General features: G+C 36.5%; 1 protein-coding gene across 1 annotated transcript in view; it reads left to right on the forward strand.

Moving 5' to 3' along the window:
* rtkna (rhotekin a) overlaps positions 1–13,856 on the forward strand; it is a 71,072-nt gene extending 57,216 nt beyond the window's left edge. The window contains exons 2-11 of the mRNA XM_016234436.1: positions 2,867–3,066; positions 4,244–4,305; positions 5,928–5,981; positions 6,683–6,800; positions 7,361–7,585; positions 8,125–8,219; positions 8,814–8,920; positions 8,997–9,125; positions 11,286–11,457; positions 12,700–13,856. Coding sequence (XP_016089922.1) covers positions 2,867–3,066; positions 4,244–4,305; positions 5,928–5,981; positions 6,683–6,800; positions 7,361–7,585; positions 8,125–8,219; positions 8,814–8,920; positions 8,997–9,125; positions 11,286–11,457; positions 12,700–13,322 — 1,785 coding nt within the window. The 3' untranslated portion in view covers positions 13,323–13,856. The remainder of the gene's footprint in view (positions 1–2,866; positions 3,067–4,243; positions 4,306–5,927; positions 5,982–6,682; positions 6,801–7,360; positions 7,586–8,124; positions 8,220–8,813; positions 8,921–8,996; positions 9,126–11,285; positions 11,458–12,699) is intronic.
* The last annotated feature ends 1,982 nt before the right edge of the window (positions 13,857–15,838 follow it).

The raw sequence follows: 15,838 nt of genomic DNA on the forward strand, positions 1-15,838 counted from the left end.
CGCCAGCCCCCCCCCCCCTCTCACACACACCCTGACGACTGGACTGCCACACACACACACACACACACACACACACACACACACACACACACACTGGCGTGCTGCTCTGCCCTGCCACCTGTCAAAAGGGAGGGTGGCACTTGGCAATGCTGCAAGTGTGTTTGAAGGGTCTTTGTGTCATGTGGTTGTGTATACTACATGCTAATTCCTGCAGCGCTAACTTAAGTGTTTATTTTCACTGTTCAGAATGCTGTATTCTGTTTAATAGCACTAGCCTACAGTTTTTTACTGTTTTTGAGAGAAGTGTCTTATCTTGTCTCACCAAGAACTTTATTTGATTAAAAAAAACAGTAAAAAGTAATATTTTGAAATGTTATTATAATTTAAAATAACAGTTTAAATATATTTAAAATTGTAATTTATTCCTGTAATGGCAAAGCTGAATTTTGAGCAGTCATTTCTTTAGTCTTCAGTGTCACATTATACCCTTTGTAAGCATCCCATCTCTGCTGTGAAAAATCAATTAATCAATAACATCATAACTGTAGTCCCATCCCTTAAAACAAGCCATATATATCTTTTCAGTAATGCTTGACAAGGAAAAATTGAAACAAACAACAACACATTTTTTAAAACCTTGTTTATGAATCAAAACTATTATGTCAATTAAAAAACAACTGCCCATAGGTCATGTATACACCAATAAATTGTACTGTGGCACAAGCTCAAATTTCATTCGACAATCTGAAATGGAGAAGTAATTTCCTGGTCTTATTCATAAATCAGCAGAAAATCTACATTGCCACTGTCTGTTTTCAGTTTTGTTAAACAAATAGTTAAAAGAAAAACAATGATAATGAGTATTGTTCTTTCTAGCCTGAGTGGACCGAAAATTTGCATTTGTGAATGAGCTGGATTGTCGGTTTGTCTCATTTGCAAGCAAAGAGCAAATTACATTGTTTAAGAAATCGAATACAGAGAGCCATGATATGCAGTGTGTCACTATTTGCTATGCTGACTGTGTTTGGCTTGACGTAAAATTACATCATCTTAAAAACAGTAACCTTTTTGTGTAACAAAATATTAGAATTACTACAGTTTTTGCTACTACTGCTAGTACTATAAAACCTTAAGAAACTAATATTGGATCTTCTTTACACAGTTTAACACAGGGTCCTAACTATCTTGAGAACCAGCAATAAGCAATTTCCATGCCAAGTGCAAAAGTAATTAACTGAATGCACTATTCCTTGCAGGTTTAAAAAAAAAATTCTTATAATTTCTCAAACTTGTCCATCATATCGATTACAGATCATCTATCTCTTTCTCAAACACACTCTTTTCTCCAGCTGTGCGCTCTCTCACACTGACAGTGTTTTGATGGCTGTTGGCAGTGAACTTCTCTGAACTGCTCTATATGTGGCTGTACAAGCAGGATGGTGGCCGTAATTCCCTGAGCTCTGTCTAGAGTCTGTTAAGAATCTTAGATGGTCATGACTGGTTTGTTGTGCTCAGCCTTCCACAGGAGTTTTTGCTTTTGAAGCTCACCTAGTCCATCTTTTGACAGTATAAAATCTGTTGCAGTGAGCTGTACAGCAAACCAAGGAGAACCAAAAAGAGGTGCTGTCTTAATTGATGCCTGGTTATAATGAGGTTCTGAAACTCGCACACAAAAGAGGGTTTTTGGGATGTTGCCATGGCAACAGGAGCCCCAGTGGATGGCAGAAGGGCAAAGCATATGAGGGTCTGAATTATGTCACTTGAGAAAAAGTGACCAACATACTGTTTTTCAGTGGTTCAAGTTTATTACCTTGTTTCGTCAGAGATTAGAAGACATCTTTAATTTGAGAAACAAAATGAACCTTTATAGATGGAAGTACAATCAGTGCACATGTTGATTATTTTCAAACACTGAAAATACATATGTCCCTCACAGCTTAATTTTTGCTTGTCAAATTTAACGTGTCGTCTTATCAAGAGCTATGGCTTAGACTGACTTCTGTTTCTCTATTTTAAGCTTTGTGCTGACTTGCTCTTTTCCGCCCTTTTCTCCTCCTCATTCATTTTCATGTAGACTTAAAGCTAAATCCCATTCCAGAGTCAATTTAAATGACAGTAGGTTATTCGCCCATTGGAAATCCTCAGTCACACCTACCTCTATCTTTCTTCTTTTCTCCTCAAGCTCCTCCTTTTGTTTCCTTCTTCATCCTTATTCTTATTTTCTGACTGCGCTTCATAATCCAGCCTCAGTCTGAGAAACTGGGACCCTTAAAAGATGCTCTGCCTCCCCTCAAATGCTAGATATAGCACCACATCCTAAAAGTTTGCCCCTCTCTGTTCATATGTGAATGATTCTGCGTCCTGCTCTCTGGTTGTTTGGGGGTAAACTGAAGTCACAAGATCAGAGCATCTCTTCCAGCTTGTTAACCCACATGTTCAATTTTATACATCACTGCATTGAGACACAGCGAGCTGGAACAGTCCATTACGGAGCAGACGGTCATGTGACTGGGGTTGTGACCTCTGTGCAGTTCTGGGTGACACATGGGACACTTCTTCAGTGTGTTATTAGCGTACTTTGGACATTTGTGCTTATTAGAGGGAAAAAAAAATGTTTGTCTTCATGTTGAGTTTCTCTGATGTCTTTCCTATTGAAGACTGTCTTGTTTGACTCCTAATAAATCATCTCAAGGCCCTGGAGACATGGCAGTTAACCTAAAATATTTATGTGGCAGGTTTTATTTAATTTAATTTTATTGTATGAGATCAATCCTCCATGTCTAGTTGAGTAAAACGTTTAGGCCTAATCTCGGGAATAAGCTTGAGTTTAACCTCTGTTTTTTTTTTTTTTTTTTTTTTTCCTCAGGACAGCGACATCCAGAAGAAGATCGACTATGAGATCCGGATGCGCGAGGGTGCTTGTAAACTGCTGGCCGCATGTTCTCAGAGGGACCAGGCACTGGAGGCCTCCAAGAGTCTCCTCACCTGTAACGCCCGCATCATGGCCTACATGTCAGAGCTGCAGCGCATGAAGGAGGCACAAGTCATGCAACGGGTCGCACGCAGGTCAGCGGTCACTTTCGATTTTTCGATTTTCAAACTTTAGTACAAAGTTTGGTAAAACGAAATTATATTTTTGGGTGTCTCTGATGTTTGTGGTGCTTTATAAAAGGTAAATTAGATAATAGGCCAGTTTCTTGGGGTCAGGCATGTCTGTTATACTGTCAGTACCGGTAGCAAATATAAAGTTTCATCCACTGCTAATAACTGCAGTTTGACCATCTGTTGACCAGTACTTCAGCACAGACAAAATCCAACACTTATATGCTCTTTTACTAAAAATAGCGTGTATTGGTTAAAGGAGAGCAAATCGGGCAGCCACAAAGCACATGACAGCAGAAAATTCTGTTGAGGTCAGAAAGCAACACAACTGCAATGTTCCCAGGTCCAGAAACGTAGCAAGGACATCAGTAAAATAGCCCATGTGACATCAGGGGTTCAACCGTAATTTTACGAAGCTACGAGAATACTTTTTGTGCGCAAAGAAAACAAAAATAATGACTTTATTCATTTTTATTATTTTTGTTTTCTTTGCGCACAAAAAGTATTCTCGTAGCTTCGTAAAATTACGGTTGAACCCCTGATGTCACATGGACTATTTTACCGATCTCCTTGCTATGTTTCTGGACCTGGGAATATTGCAGTTACATTGCTGTCTATGGAGGGTCTGAGAGCTCTCGGATTTAATAAAAAAATATCTTAATTTGTGTTCTGAAGATGAACGAGGGTCTCACGGGTTTGGAAAATGAAAATTCTGTCATTAATTACTCACCCTCATGTTGTTCCAAACCCGCAAGACCTTCGTTCATCTTTGGAATACAAATCAATTTTCATTTTTGGGTGAACTATTCCTTTAAATGGTGAAGTGTGTAATGTTTTCAAAAAATATTTTTTGTATTCCAGTTTACCATGTAAAGACAATTGTACTTAGGGCCTTTTTAGGTTAAAGAACTTGTTGTACTGTCATCTTGAACCTATGTATAGATGTCAGTACATTTGCTTTATTTATTTGAGCACACAACCTGACACAACAACATTGGCTCAACCAATATTATACATTTGGAGTAGGACTATCTATTTGTCTGACCACTGGCAGACAAGGGAAGTGCTCAGGACACTTCAGCGTTAATTATAACTGAATCATTTTACGCATTGTGGTTTGTATCTTATTGTTTGTGTTCAGGTCTTCTGATGCAGGTCCAATGGATGACCGATCCCCATGTAAAAGCAAAGTAGCCATTTCAGGTATGTTCACAGAAAAGAATTCAGGCAGTAATGATTAATTTATGTAATGAAAAAAATATATTTACAGTACTGTTCAAAATGTTGGGGTCTATAAGATTTTTAAAGAACTATCACATCAGAAGTGCCATAGTAAATCAAAAGGGACGGTAGTAATATTTGTTACAAAAGATTTCTATGAAGTTTAAATAAATGCTGTTTTTCTGAACTTTTTATCCATCAAAGAATCCTGATAAAAATTTATTAGTTTCCACAAAAATTTTAAGCAGCACAGCTGTTTTCAACATTGATAATAAGAAGAAATGATTCTTGAGCACCAAATCATCGTATTAGAATGATTTCTGAAGGATCGTGTGATAATAAAGACCGGAGTAATAGCTGCGGAAAATTCAGCTTTGCCATCACAAGAATAAATTGCATTTTAAAACCATATTAAAATAGAAAACAGTTATCCTAAATTGTAATAATATTTCACAATATTACTGTTTTTACTATATTTTTGGTCAAATAAATGCAGCTTTGGTAAGCATGAGACATCCTTCAAAAACAATAAATATGTTGCTGACCCCAAACATTTGAATGGTGTATATATAAACAGAGAATGTTATATATCATGTTATTCTCTGGTTTTGATTCTGTCTATTGTGCATAAATCATGCAAACCAGTCTGTTTATATGGGTGTCTGAGCACTAAATCACACCCCTGCTGTTTTATATATCAGCGCCTGTGTCTCAGTCATCTAGGGGCTTCTTTTACGAGTCGTCCTCCCCTCCTCACTGTCTGGATCTTTTAGAGGAGCCAACCCCCCATGGCAATCTGTGTTTGAGACCCACAGTGAGGGGCCTAGAGGGCTAAAACTCAGTAAATGCTGTAATTATGATGTCATTATGAAGAGGTTATGGAGGACCTTATACTCCTACTTCAGAATCACATGCACACTAATGTAAACCACACTCATATGCAGCCGCACAGATGGAATCAACACAATATTCTGTGCTATTCTGTGCAGTGATGAAATTAGATCAAATGTTTAATAAACCAACAAACATGGTGGAGCATTCATAGAATTGTATCAATGACCAGCGTTCCTGTTCTGCAGAAATATGCTGTGCTTTCTTCAGCTGCAGATTCTGTGTGGGATTCCTGCTTATGCACCATCATTCCATTTAAATGCATCAAGACTGTTTATCTTGTAGTTCATCCCACGCACATACAATCTAATGTTCCCACATGCAGCTTCCTTTTTTTTTCTGTCCATCATCTGCAGTCAGTACCATATTAATTGTTCCCTAACAACCTCTACCTATTAATTTAATGACGTTCTGTTGTTATTAACAAGCCTGGTTACACAGACCTTGACAGAGGAGCTCATCCAGGTGGGCTGAAGTGATGAATGTGGTCTTAATGTGGTGGGTGGGCCAGTATGATAGTGGTTTATATTGGTGATTTATACTGGCTGGTAGCATGGCATAAAATACCAGATGAGTCTTGTGAATGTATTTTTCTTTTGATTGACATGGAGTGATAGCCGGCATTGGTTGCTTGCAGCTGTGAGTGACACTGAGTGTGTGTGAGTGTTATAACCTTGTGCTTCGTTCTGACCTCCAATTCCTCTGTTTTGCAGATCTACGGATACCTCTAATGTGGAAAGACACAGAGTATTTTAAGAATAAAGGAGGTAACATCTGTTTTTCCTCTTCATTCTGATATGCAGGTTAAATAACAGTGCCGGCTGTTTAGAATATATTTGATCTTAATAACCCTTTGTATAGCACGCACACAGAAAATACTGCTCGGATACATTGCGCATTCAGTATATGCATTACCGCGATAACAAAAAACACATTTATTTATGAAGCATTCAGGCCCAGCAAAGCCCTCTGGGTAAACAGAATATTATTACTGGCGCTGGAAACCTTTTTCCAGACAACAGTGACTAATGTAGTTTTGCCTAAGGTGCTTAGAACAGCTGATAGAGGTGACATTATGTTGATGAATGTGACACAGGAACCCACATGCATGTGTTATTCTCTCATGGGAAAGCTTTTATGTGTGCTTTATCCTGTTAATGGCAACATATATTTTAATAGCCATTGAAATGATTAGGGCAAAAACGTTTACGACTGGTTGTGTCACAATAATTCATGTTCTACAATTTGTACAAGGAAAAAATACACGGATACTAATGTTGCCCTGAGCAGGAAAAAGCAGGACAGCACACACTCACAGGTGCAGGAGTAAATGTTTCCTGAATGAACAGAGCTGCTCTGGGGGATTTTATAGGCACTGGGCCAAATATGCAGCTACACTGGTGAAGACATTACAGCAGGTGTGACTTCTGAGTAGAAATCATGTTAAATGTCTTTCTTTATTCTTCAGAGCTGCATCGGTGCGCTGTGTTCTGTCTGCTTCAGTTGGGTGGAGAGATCTTTGACACAGACATGGTGATGGTGGACAGGACGCTGACAGATATCTGCTTTGACAACACAATTGTCTTGTAAGTGTGCATGTTTATTTTGTCAGTTTAACTGTTTCTGGACATTATTTCCATACAAATATAATGTTTAATTTTGGTGTGACTTCCAAAACCGCTATAGTTGATTTGTATCAAAGTATATAAATTGTACACTTATAGATAGATAGATAGATAGATAGATAGTCTTCAGTGTCACATGATCCTTTAGAAATCATTCAAGTATGCTGATTTAGTGTGCAATAAACATTTCTTATTATCATTGGTGAAAACTGTCGTGCTGCTTAATATTTTTGTAGAAACTGTTTTTATCAGTTTTGATTCTTTGATGAAAAGAACGTTTGAAAAGTAGTGTTGATTTAATCCAAAATTGTTGTAACATAAATGTCTTTGTCACTTGTGATCAGTGTAATGCATCCTTGCTGAACAAATTAATTTCTTTCAAAAAAAAATAAAAATCATACTGACTCCAAACTTTTGAACCGTAGTATATACTGTATTTAAATAAACATTTGCACTATATTGATATTAAATGTATGTAGTAATACAAAGTGCTTCATTCATGCTGTGTTTCCTGTGTGTAGTAATGAGGCCTGTCCAGGGTTCCAGCTGCGGGTGGAGCTGTATAGCTGTTGTTCAGAGGAGGACTACTCAGCAGGCAGCACACCGCGGAAGCTGGCCAGCAAGCTGAGCTCATCTCTGGGAAGGTCAGCGGGAAAGAAAATGAGGGCGGCCTTGGAGCCCGGAGCCTGCAGCCCCACTAGCAATGGAGGAGGAGCGACAATCCTGCTGCCTGTGCCCTCTGCACCGTAAGTGTGTAGAAACACACACATAAACACACTGCTGCTATGTGAATCAAAAATGCCAAAAGGATTGCTGTGAACTGCGGACCAGTGATAAACGTATGTTCAATGATATAAAAATACATTACGCAGTATATAATACTGTTTAAAAGTCTGGGGTCGGTAAGATTTTTTAAAATGCTTTTAAAAGTCTCTTATTCTCACCAGGACTGCATTTATTGGATCAAAAATCCAGAAATATTTTGAAATTATATTACAATTTAAAATAACTGCTTGCTATTTTCAAATGTAATATATTTCTGTGATGGCAAAGCAAAATTTTCAGCAGCCAATAAAGGATTAGTTCACTTCCAGATTGAACATTCTGTCATAATTTACTCCACTTGTTCCAAACCTGTATGAGTTTCTTTCTTCTGTTGAACACAAAAGAAGATCATTTGAAAAATGTCGGTATTTTTTTAATATATATTTTTTCCTACTATGGAAGTCAATGGTTACCATCAACTGCATATTGCTTTCTCTCATTGGGTTTTATGTGTTTATAGGGGCCCCAAATATCATCTTTTGGCTCACACAACCCTCAATGTCTCTCACGTCCAGGATAGCTTCCGCACACATGACCTCACCATCACAGGAAATGGTAAGCTGCCAAACCTTTTTTTAAAACTCAACTTTTTGTAACCAGGAACATCTTTATGTAGAAAACATGTCAAAGTACTGTGCAAAAATAGGTCATTTGATATAATAATTTGATACTAAAGTTAAAGTAACAAAGTGAGATGCTTTGTCTGATAAACAGTTTGTAACATCCAAGTTCTGTCAACAAATGCCTTCTGGGATTTTATTTAAAGCACATTAGTTTTATGACATGCTAGTTTTCTTCACGTTGCAGGTAATCAATTACAGACAGGCCCGCAGTGTGTGTGTTGTCGACGTCTGTCAGATTTATTGTGTTAGGGTCATGGTGTGTGAAGGGCCAATAAGAGGCGCTTATAGCCATCTTTATGTGTGAAGAGTTACTGCAGACATTCTTACGGCCTGAGTGTGGGCTGCTTGCTCTCGCAGATGATAGTTTACTTTGTCGTAAAATATGTACTGAAAATATAGGGTGCAAAACATGATGTCATTTGAGTAGCTTGTTTACTTGGGTTTTAAAATACAGTTTCTAACTTTGTAAGTCAAGCATTCTTTTTATCTTTCTCTCAGTAGTTACTGTCTCTTTGTCTCTCTGTAGAGGAGTGTTCGTACTGGCTGCCTCTCTATGGCGGTGTATGTTGTCGTCTGGCTGCTCAACCTCACTGTATGACACAACAGATGATGAGTGGCTGTCTGAGGGTAAAGGTATGTTGCAAACACATGCACTCACTCGCTTCAATATCATTTTCTTTGGCTAATGTTCTCCTTCCTTTCTCTCAAGCTTGGAGGTGAGCCACAAGGATGGACAAATGTCTACGGTGTTTTAAAAGGAACGAATCTCTTCTGTTATCATCAAAAAGAGGACATGGAGGCCAACGTGGAGCCTGTCTTAACTATTGGGATTAACAAAGTAAGTTCTGTCCTATTATGGAAATTTGAAGCGTGCTCATTTATGCACATGATATCAGGGTCATGTTCTGCTTTTGGAGATATCATGAGATATTTTTCTTTGAAAGCACTCTTTCAAATAGATTGTCTCTTTTTAGAAAGAGATTTTTTTTTTTTTTGTCGGAACGTTTCTCATTGTGTCAGTAGTTATGAAAAGATGCTTTGTTTGCCATGCACTGGGTCTGGATCTTTCAGTGCCCCTAGAGAGCTGCATGTCATGAGCACAAAGAGCTTGTTTTAACATCTGAGAGCTGCACTGTGAGTCTGCACATTCCTCAGCTCTCAGGTGACTGCTTTGCACTACACTTACTTTACTTGTGCTCTGCTGCCACCTACTGGTTAGAACTGAGATTACCATTTAATTCTGCAAAATATGTGCAAAAGCTTTGGCTGCAGGCATTGCTATTAAATACAATGACTGTGAATTCAAACAAGAATTTAATGCATAACTGTGTAGCTCAAAATGTTTTAAAAGAAAAATTTGAAAGTGAAAAACTAACATTTGACACTATATCCTTTAGATGTTATAATAATATGAATTGTAAAATGTGTATCCAACAAGTCTTCATTCTGAAAGGAACTCTGTCAGTCTGTACATTATTCTGCTTATTACGTGGCTCCACAACACATAAATAAATGACATTAAATTTGAGTTTAATTTATTTTACATTGTTAGAACAAATAGACAATAGACTCATTTACATTTACATTTAGTCATGTAGCAGACACTTTTATCCAAAGCGACTTACAAATGAGGACAATGGAAGCAATCAAAATCAACAAGAGAGCAATGATATGCAAGTGCTATGACAAGTCTCAGTTAGCTTAACGCAGTACACTTAGCAAGTTTTTTTTTTATTATTATATAATAAATAAAAAGAAAACAAATCGATTATACAAAAACAATAGAGAAGCTAGTGTTAGTAAAAGAATAGAGTGCAAGTCTAAAAGGGGCAAGTTTTTTTTTTAAAGAATAGAATTAGAATAGAGGGTGCTAGACTCAGTGCTGTCGCCGTTGTTTTTAAGTATACATAAATATGTGAGTGGTCCACATACCTATGTTTTTGTTTCAAATTAGCATACTTTTATTTTTCACTGAATTTAAATTTTTGCTAAAATTTATTATAAAACCATCTGAGTATGTGCAAAAGCTTTGGCTGCAGGCATTGCTATTATATACAATGACTGTGAATTCAAACAAGAATTTAATGCATAACTGTGTAGCTCAAAATGTTTTAAAAGAAAAATTTGAAAGTGAAAAACTAACATTTTACACTATATCCTTTAGATGTTATAATAATATGAATTGTAAAATGTGTATCCAACAAGTCTTCATTCTGAAAGGAACTCTGTCAGTCTGTACATTATTCTGCTTATTACATGGCTCCACAACACATAAATAAATGACATTAAATTTGAGTTTAATTTATTTTACATTGTTAGAACAAATAGACAATAGACTCATTTACATTTACATTTAGTCATGTAGCAGACACTTTTATCCAAAGCGACTTACAAATGAGGACAATGGAAGCAATCAAAATCAACAAGAGAGCAATGATACGCAAGTGCTATGACAAGTCTCAGTTAGCTTAACGCAGTACACTTAGCAAGTTTTTTTTTTATTATATAATAAATAAAAAGAAAACAAATCGATTATACAAAAACAATAGAGAAGCTAGTGTTAGTAAAAGAATAGAGTGCAAGTTTTTTTTTTTAAAGAATAGAATTAGAATAGAGAGTGCTAGACTCAGTGCTGTCGCCGTTGTTTTTAAGTATACATAAATATGTGAGTGGTCCACATACCTATGTTTTTGTTTCAAATTAGCATACTTTTATTTTTCACTGAATTTAAATTTTTGCTAAAATTTATTATAGAATGGAAAGTCGGCTGTTTCTGACAAACTGACAGTCTTTTCTTTCTCTTTCCGTCTTATTTTCTCTGTGGTTTTGTCTGTCCCTTCACTGTTGTTTTCCTGTCTGTTTTTTCCTCTCTTCATTCACTTTGTTCCTATTGATTTTTCATACACTCTGGTATTTTCCTGGTTACATGCCTTACATTTGTAATCCAAACATCCATCCCATACATTCCCCAACCACTGTATCATTATTTGGTTGATATATAAACACTCATTCCCTTGCCCTCCCCACAACCCTGCATTTGTTGGCCCCTCGTGTGTTTTGCTGGCTTCCCCCTCCTCAGTGGCCCCTGCATCAGGAGAGGGGCTTTTGCTGCAGGATAACGCTGTCTCTGCTGAGATCCGAGCTCTGCTCTCCTCCTATTACAATGACAGGTGAAGTAACTCTGATGAGAAGTTACCTGACCCCACCCTCTACTGGCCCACGTGATCCCAACCGTTTTTGTCGCCCATGTGACTAACAACTTTTATGTGATATAAATTTCAAATATAGTTCTAACCTTAATATAAATTAAATTAATAATCCGCTAAATTATTATTATTGTTTTTGTTGTTAAGTATTAGATGAAACCATAATAGATTGCTGTATATTCATGGTTTTAATTTATACTTCTTTTAAATTGTTTTTTATTTAATTTTATTTTCTTAAAAAAAAAAAATATATATATATATATATATATATATATATTTTTTTTTTTTAAGAAAATAAAATTAAATAAAAAACAATTTAAAAGAAGTATAAATTAAAACCATGAATATACAGCAATCTATTATGGTTTCATCTAATACTTAACAACAAAAACAATAATAATAATTTAGCGGATTATTAATTTAATTTATATTAAGGTTAGAACTATATTTGAAATTTATATCACATAAAAGTTGTTAGTCACATATATATATATATAAAATTATCAAATAAAATTTGTAAAAAATAAATACCAGGTAACAACAGAGTAAATTAATTTATATTCATTGTTTTAATTTATTAGTTTTATTTTAACAAAATTATTTTTTATTGTTTTTATTTTATTTTTTACTTATTTTAACCATTTTTTATTCTAAAAAGTGAAGATATAATAATGAAATAAATGTCTGAAAATAAAACTTTTTATATTTACTAATCTAAATTAAATCATGTTTATTTCTGTATTTTATTTTATTTTATTTAAACTTTTTGTACACATTGTATTACTTTTTTTTACATATTAATTGTTAATGTAAATTTTACATATTAATTACAATGACAGGTGCAGTTAATAATTTAGTTATTAATTGTTTCAGTTGTACTAATTTTATTGTAACAGTTTTTCATGGTTTTAATTTTAATAACTTTATTTTACTAATTTTATTTTAATTATAATAAAATATGCTTTCAGAAAATTCATCAGATTCCAACAATTAGCTTGCCAGTCCTTTATTATGAGAAGAAGCTCAGTGGTCACAAGTTACAAAACATATCCCACTCTCTAAAAGCAATCATATAAACCATGTTGGAAATTGAGGGATGGTTTATCAAAAGACTATAAAAATGAAGCTTGCAACTGAAAATCAGCTGTCAGGTAAAATTAACATAGTCAGTTTTTCATTATGGCTACCGTTTCTTTTCCGCCACAGTTATTGACACGTCTGATGACATCGGAACGGTCACTGACATCCTGGCCCATCGTATTGAAGAGTTTGAGCTAAGGGCCCAGCTCGGATCTCCGCCACACTGGATGGCCTTGTTTGATGAAGATCCCCCGAGATCCCCTCACACCCATCAGCACCTGCCGCCCCACTCGCCCAGTCCTCGCCTGCACAGCCGCCAGCCCCGCAGCCCACGCTGCCACCGCACACCCGGCCTTCTCTCCTCCAAAGCCAGCCTGACCTCAGACAGCGACAGTCCCGCCAGCGTCAGCCCCTGTTTCCGCCAGGCATGGTCCCCTGACGCCACTTCCTCCTCGGGTCGCTTCCGCCCCCGTACCCTCTCCCTGGACGCCAAGCTCTCCACTCTGCGCGGTCGGGGCTACAGTGGCTTCCGGTGCAACTGCCAGCCGCCCACCGCCTGCTCTGTGTCTCCTCGCCCCGCTCAGACTGCTCTGTCCTGCTCCAGTTCCACTTCCAGCAGCAGCTCCAGCGAGGGAAGCAACAGTCAAGAGTCAGACCTGGGCTTCTCTAGACCGTCTGGCGCACGCCGCAGCTTGAGGAACCTGAGAGCTAAGCTAGACCCCAGGAACTGGCTGCAGAGTCAGGTGTAGCGGTCACACTTCCTCCGATTACTGTCAGAGCCATCACAACTTCCTGTGTCCCCCTGGAAAAAACTGCAATACCTGAGGTCATGTATGCTCAATGTCTGTCATTGCGTTCTCTTTACATAATAAGATCAACATGAAAAATGAACTTTTTCTTCTGCCTTTTAAAGGAGCCTCAGCAATGGGAATTCAGTACTATAAGTTATATAATACACTACTAATACATAGCATTACACATGGTCTCTTCATGAAAAGCTGATTATTTTGGAGAGTGTAGATGTTTTATGTGAGACAGACTCCTGGTAAAGTGATTTTAAACTGGATTGAAGCAGTTGTCCTGGTGTTGTAAGTACTTTTTGGCCAGTCGTTGTGTCTGTGTGCGCTGTTTTAGATATGTGCTTTAGAAAGTATTCATCATCACTCACATTGAGGCTGGCAAATACACTACCGTTCAAACGTTTGCTGTCGGTTAGATCTTTAAAGTCGCGTATGCTCATCAAGGCTGCATTAATTTGATCAAAAATGTCAAAAAATGTATCAAAAAATGTTAATATGAAAATATTTTAACATTTAATTTATTCCTGTAATGGCATAACTGAATTTTCAGCATCATTACATAATAATTCTGATATGCTGATTTGGTGCTCTCTTTACTGCCATTTTTGATCTATTTAATGCACCCTTGCTCAATTAAAGTATTAATATCTTAAAACCTTATTGATCCCAAACATTTGAACGCTAGTGTATTTCAGTGATCATAGTATTAATAAACCTAACGAGTGAAAGTTATCTTAACACTTCATTAGTAAGTGCCACTGCACGTTAAGCACACACGCCTGCAAGAAGTCTTATAATATCAGTTTCAATTCTGCATTTATTAAATAGTTGATTATGTGATTAAGGACATTACCAATAACTGACTTGTCAAGGCTCACTCTTGTCACTCTTGTTGATGTTGTGCTGTATGGGTTTTTGGACATATACTGACAACTTGTGCTTTGGATCCGGTATCACACAAAAGCAACATTTTTCATTTATAGACATTTGTGGTTGTAGAAATGCTCTATTTGCAGTCAGCTGTGGCTCCATTTAATCTTTGATCTAAAGTGGCTAGTAATAGAAGGGTTACGGCTTTAAAGTGAGCAGTATTTTGCTGGTCCTGTGATCTTAAGGAGACACGCTCTATGTAAAATGAAACGGCTTTTATTATGCTATTAATGTGATTCATATCTAACAGTACATGATTTGATACATATTTTTTAAAAGTACTATGTTTCTTTTTGTGACACCTAACTGAGGAAAATGGCATCTTACAATATCTGCTATAATGTCTGTTTGCATGGCTTCAGTATATAAGCAAAGGTCCAGACGTCACAAGACTCTGTATTCAGGTTTATAACGATGGGATATAATGTGACTCCATTTACTACCTGTGACTGTAATGAGCTCAGGATTACTGTACATACCTTATCTCACTCAGCAAATGTGAACCCCTATCAGTCAGGAAAAGTCAAAAATCAGAATGCACATTAATTAGGATTCAGCACAAGCAATGAAACATGGCTGGGAGCTGAACGATTTGGGTGCTTTGTTTTGAGTCACTACATTAAAGGCCTGTCTGATGGAGTAGGGTTGCAAAGGCACTACTATGCAAAGCTACAACAGCTCTAAGTTAATTGTGTTATCAGCGGTACATGCAATATATTCATATTTTCCTTTTCCTTGTTGGCTTGCAGGTCAGTTTTGTCAAGCACTTTTGAGTGTTTCAGTGTCATATGGCATATTCCAGCTCCGATAAAGTGCGTATTTGCTTGAAGACAATTAAATTAGCAATATTTACAATATTGAACTCTAGTTGGATAACTATTATTGTGATTTCAGTAAAACCTCAGGAGTGAAGTTACAGTCTATCTTGCCATAAAAATATTAAACGTACAGGTTAACATTTCTGTAATTCAGAAAACACGTCTGCACAATATATTAGGTCTCCAAACCTGTATTGTATTTTATTTTTCATATGAGAGTAAACAATGTTAAGATGGAGACACATGGTTTTCTTTATATAATTACATGTATAGTGTATTACAAATATCAGACCATTGAAAGTCTAGAAATGCCAGACTAACCTTTACTCTTAAATTCAGAATTAGCAGATAAAAGTTTTGTCCTAGTACTACATGATGCTACAAAATGAACAGTTCTCACTCGAAGGGCCACTGACTTGCATTTAAAAACTGTAAATTCATTCAAACACTGTTTGTTATTATAAAGTTGTCATTTTCATGTTGTGCTTTTATTAAAGATGTATTTTACCATATTCATTTTTGTTTTAAATAAAAATATATTGACATTTTATCAGATGAGTAAAGCTCGAACTATCCTGGTAGATAACATTGAATGTTAACCTGGAGGTAAGTGTCATTTCAGCAGGTGTTCTGCATGTCTTTGGACATATAACTAATAGATTAATGTACGTACAATAACAATTTATTGTAAAGAATTACCTAAATTAAAAGTCAACA

This window comes from Sinocyclocheilus grahami, unplaced genomic scaffold (genome assembly GCF_001515645.1).
Source record: "Sinocyclocheilus grahami isolate Dianchi unplaced genomic scaffold, SAMN03320097.WGS_v1.1 scaffold453.1, whole genome shotgun sequence".
Lineage (NCBI taxonomy): Eukaryota > Metazoa > Chordata > Actinopteri > Cypriniformes > Cyprinidae > Sinocyclocheilus > Sinocyclocheilus grahami.